The 4,428-nt window shown below is 46.8% G+C and overlaps 1 protein-coding gene across 3 annotated transcripts in view; it reads right to left on the bottom strand.

Moving 5' to 3' along the window:
* LOC110329083 (sialic acid-binding Ig-like lectin 5) overlaps positions 1 to 3,513 on the bottom strand; it is an 8,194-nt gene extending 4,681 nt beyond the window's left edge. For 2 of the 3 annotated variants that reach the window (XM_021208648.1, XM_021208658.1), the window contains exons 1-5: positions 3,434 to 3,513; positions 3,270 to 3,330; positions 2,845 to 3,207; positions 2,418 to 2,696; positions 2,195 to 2,242 (exon numbers count right to left, since the gene is read on the bottom strand). In XM_021208648.1, the coding sequence (XP_021064307.1) occupies positions 2,195 to 2,242; positions 2,418 to 2,696; positions 2,845 to 3,207; positions 3,270 to 3,306 (727 nt within the window). In that variant the 5' untranslated portion in view covers positions 3,307 to 3,330; positions 3,434 to 3,513. Of the gene's footprint in view, positions 1 to 2,194; positions 2,243 to 2,417; positions 2,697 to 2,844; positions 3,208 to 3,269; positions 3,331 to 3,433 lie in introns of those variants that run through there. The other variant, XM_021208666.1, reaches the window with a different exon arrangement.
* Between the last annotated feature and the right edge of the window lie 915 nt (positions 3,514 to 4,428).

The raw sequence follows: 4,428 nt of genomic DNA, 5'->3' as shown, positions 1-4,428 counted from the left end.
TCTCTCTCTCTCTCTCTCTCTCTCTCTCTCTCTGTCTCTCTCTCTCTCTCTCATTCTGCTGGCTGATGGCATGGCCTCACACTATAAAGAGCAAAGACAGACAATAGCTCTTAGAAGTGTGAGATTATCAGTACCTACTTGGGTCCCACTCTTCCCTCCTAGGCATCTGTCAACTCAGATGCCCTGCTTGTCCTTTTCTCTCAAGAACATCTCACTAAGGCCTGACTAATTCAGCTACATCCCAGGAGCTCACAGACCTGGGGACAGGTGCCCAAAGCAGGTATGGCACAGTGATGGGTTTCATGGTGGAGCTATCCTAAAAGACCAGGGAGATTCCAAGAGGAGGAATACTGACAGTGACATGAAGAACAGTGGAGCTGTCCGGAGACAATGCTACAGTGTTCTGTCCACAGTGAGGCAACATCACCCTGTGATAGCCAAAGGACCCTGAAACGTCCCTCCACCTGGCAAACAGCTGCCTCCTTAACAGAAATCTCTCTTTAGATGACTTTGGAAATTGTCACAGAGCAATAAATACAATTTATTGTTATAATCTTTTCTTTCTCTTTTTGTGAGAGAGGATCTTGAAAACTTCAGGCAGTTTCAGACTCACTATGTAGGTGAGGGTGACTTCTGACCCTCTCAAGTTCTCTCTCAAAAGCTTGCCGTGTTGGGATTCAGGAGTGTGATTACCATGCTTGGTTTATACAATGCTGGCGATTCAGCCCTAGGCCTCTTGCATGCTAGGATAATACTCTACAAACTGAGCTACATCCACAGACCATAAACAGCATAAACACCATAAGAGAGACTTGATTTCTTGAGAGGATGATAATGTGAATGAAAAATACAGCGACTTCACACGTGACCTCAGGAGGGTGGGTCTGTTTGTTAAGGAAAGATATTGTTCCTGGTGTGAATAAGACAAAGTCCACGTGGTGTAGTTTGGCAGTTGTGTATGGGAAATACAAATGATCCTCTGTTCTGGGATTTTCTTCCTTAGGAAATAATCTCGTAGACATGTTCACAAATGTAGAAAGTTTTCATGTAAGTCATTTAATGAATAAAAGACAAGGACTGCCAGTGTTCTGTCAAGGGATAAGTGGGTAAATGTGTTGTCATAGCATTAGAAAACCACGGAGTCAGTAAAACGTGTGAAGGAGGAAGTCTCCCAGAAAACTAAGTTTAAGGAGGGAAAAATTAATTTGGTCACTTGCCATTGACTGACACATGTATCGTGGCCGTGTGAGTTTGACTGTGGAGGATCCACAAGCATAAGTAAGAATTAAGTTTATAGGAGGAAACAAGAGCTGAGACTCGAGACAACCTCAGACACCTAGGGCAGGCTTTATTTAATCCCAGAGGGTGTCTCTGGGCTACATAGTGATCAGGGAACAGGACTCAGAAACACAATGGCCAGAGTTCAGTAGGGTGCAGGTTTATATACTTCAAGCTGGGGGTTTTGTGGCTAAGGACAGGAAAGGGGAAAGAGAGAGGCATTAGGAGCAGAATAAGGAAGTTAGCTGCTTTCCTTAGCCAAGCTGTTTTGAAACTGGGGAGGTCGTTGTCTCTTTTTGTACCCACTGGGTGTCTGGGGTTGAGATCAGCTGCTATGCTTCTGTAATCTCCAGAGAGCTGGCTTCCTGTAACTTTGAGTTCAGTTTAGGGCCTGGCTTTTGAAGGGAGTTAATTTCTTTAGGAACCTCTTTAACAAAGTGTCTAGGGTTTAGCTCAGTGGTATAATTCCATCCTGTATAAATAAGTAAATATTAAAGAATGGACTAAAAAATGATAAAATTGCAAAGTGATGTGTGAAGAAGATATATGTGTGTGTCTGTGTGTGCATGTGTCTGTGTGTATGTATATGTGTGTTTAAATGTGCACGCAAGGATATCTGTGTATGGTCAACCAAGACAGGAGTCATTAGATATCAAGAACTATTATTATTAAATTTTTATATCAGCAGAATTATATTTTACATATTGGGACCTGACAATCCATATTGGGACCCAATCCATATATTGGGACCCTGACAACTGATACAATGGGGAGAGTGCAGTATGTGAGTAAGTGTGGTGGGGGAGAGTGAGGCTCCCCATCCTGAGCCTCCTCCTGCCTGAGCTCCAGTATACATGCTCAGCTCCTGCAGAGGCAGTCTCTGTACCCATCCCAGGGAGGAGAAATTTGACCCTACCTGTGTCATCTCCCCAGGACACCCTGATGGTCATCTTCTGTGGAGCATCTGCACAGACACATATGGTTGTTTGCTTTCAGAGGAAACATGACTGCTGGTATTCCACCCCACTGCTCTTTTCTCCTTCCACAATCTTAGCATTCAGGACCCATCACCCAGTTCTAACCCTTCCACCCTACACCCCTAATCTCCCTTCCCCAGAGACCCAGGTCTGGACACTCACAGGTGACACTGAGCTGTTGAGTCCTCTCCACAGTAACCCCAGCGCCAGGTAAGTTCACCTGACAGGTGAGGTTGGTGCCATTGTCCTGAGGCCTGGGTGTGAGGTTCAGCTCTGAGGAGAGGGTGGTCCTGTGGCCCAGGGAAGTGAGGGCAGATGACATCCAGGAAAAGATGGGGGGTGTCCCCTGCTCACAGGCCCAGGGCACAGAACAGAGCAGTTTGGTAGAAGTGCCAGACACCAGGGCAGATGTGACTTGGAAGTTAGGGATCTCAGTCAGAGCTGGGCAGAGAGAAATAGAGACACAAGATGTGGTGGGGATTGCTGTGTATGACCCTATTTCAAGCCAGGCTTCTCTCCCAACCAGCCTCATTATGTGGCCTCCAGAGGCTTTAGAACAAGGACTTCCACATATCCCCTCTTCACTTACCTATCACATGCACAGAGAGCATTGAATTCTGAAAACTGTATTTCACAGAACCATCCAACCTGAAGAAGTACTCTCCTGTGTCGATTTTCTGTGCATCTCTGATGTCCAGGGAGCAGTTATGACCATTTTGTTTCCCCATGAGATAGAATCGACCTTGAGCTTCCTTCAGTACTGATCGATGTGGGTCATTTGTAGCCACTGGAGAGCCGCTGCTTATATCAGTCCCCTTCCGGAACCAGTAGCCAAAGACAGGTCCATTGGAATAAGGGTACTGGACTTGGCAGGGTATGAAGACGCACAGGCCTTCCTGCACTGTCACTGAATCAGTCACTGAGATCCTATAAGCCTCCATAGCCAGGCACCCTGCAAAGAAATGAGGGTTATCTTGGTCCTGTCCCACTAGCCCGGTCCCTGTTCCCACTCACCTGCCCACAGCAGGGGCAGCAGCCGTGCCCACCGCATCACACAGTGAAAGGCCCTAGGTTCCTGTGGGTGGCCAGAGGAAGAAAACTTGGTCAGTTTGAAGTGGATCCCTGGGTTGAGGGTCACAGGCTTCAATGTCACAGGACTGAGACGTCGTCCTACTGACCTAGTCCAGGAACGAAGAGAGACAGAGTGACTGACCACAGAGAGGGAACTTTCCACCCACAGGTTATCAGTACTATCAAGGCGCTGGGAAGTAAACACTTCCACATTTCGTGTGTATCATCATGGGAGGCAAAGTCAATGAGGAAGACCCACCCTCCACTCCTGAACTGTAGCATTTGTTTCTCATTTGTTTGTATTAAGAAAGAGGTTAATGCAAAGAGGGAACATAGGTTGGACCTAGGTCCCCTACCCCATATGTAGCAGATGTGCAGCTTGATCTTCATATAGGTCCCCCAACAACTGGAACTCTCCCTGAATCCGTTGCCTGCCTGTGGATCCCTTTCTGTGGGCCACCTTGTCTGGCCTCAGTGGAAGAGGACACATCCAGCCCTGCAGTGTCTTGATGCGCTGTGTGTGTGAGGTGGGAGATGGCGGGGGGTTTGATACCCAGGGGTCTCCCCTGTTTCAGAGGAGAAGGGGGGATAGGGGAGAGTCTGTGTGAGTGGGTACTGGGAGGAAAGGGGGCTGATATTGAGATGTAAAATGAATGAATAAATAATTTTTTTTTAAAAAGGAAAATATTGATGATCAGGGGGACAAAATATTGATGAGCAGGTGAACACATTTGCCACTCAGCCTGGTCACTCACATTGTGAAAAGAATGAACTAACTCTCAAAAGTTGCCCTTTGACCCCTACTACTCCTTGGTGGCACACTCAAACCATGGTGGGCACAGAGAGAGAGAGGGGGGGGGATTCAAAATGCATAAAGAAGAGGAGACTGGGACTCTAATTGCCTAAATAACTTTCCTGTTGCTGTTATAGAATATCCAGATAAAAGCAACTTAAAAACAAAAATAGTTTCTGTTGGCTCAGAGTTGGAGGTTGCAATCCATTGTGATGGTGAAGTCATGGCTACAGGAGTGTACAGTGGCCAGCCATACTTCACCTTCAGTCAGGAAGCAGAGAGGTGAAAGACTGTTCTCAGGTCACTGTA

This window comes from Mus pahari, chromosome 1 (genome assembly GCF_900095145.1).
Source record: "Mus pahari chromosome 1, PAHARI_EIJ_v1.1, whole genome shotgun sequence".
Taxonomy (NCBI): Eukaryota; Metazoa; Chordata; class Mammalia; order Rodentia; family Muridae; genus Mus; species Mus pahari.
This window is presented reverse-complemented; position numbering and strand designations above follow the sequence as displayed.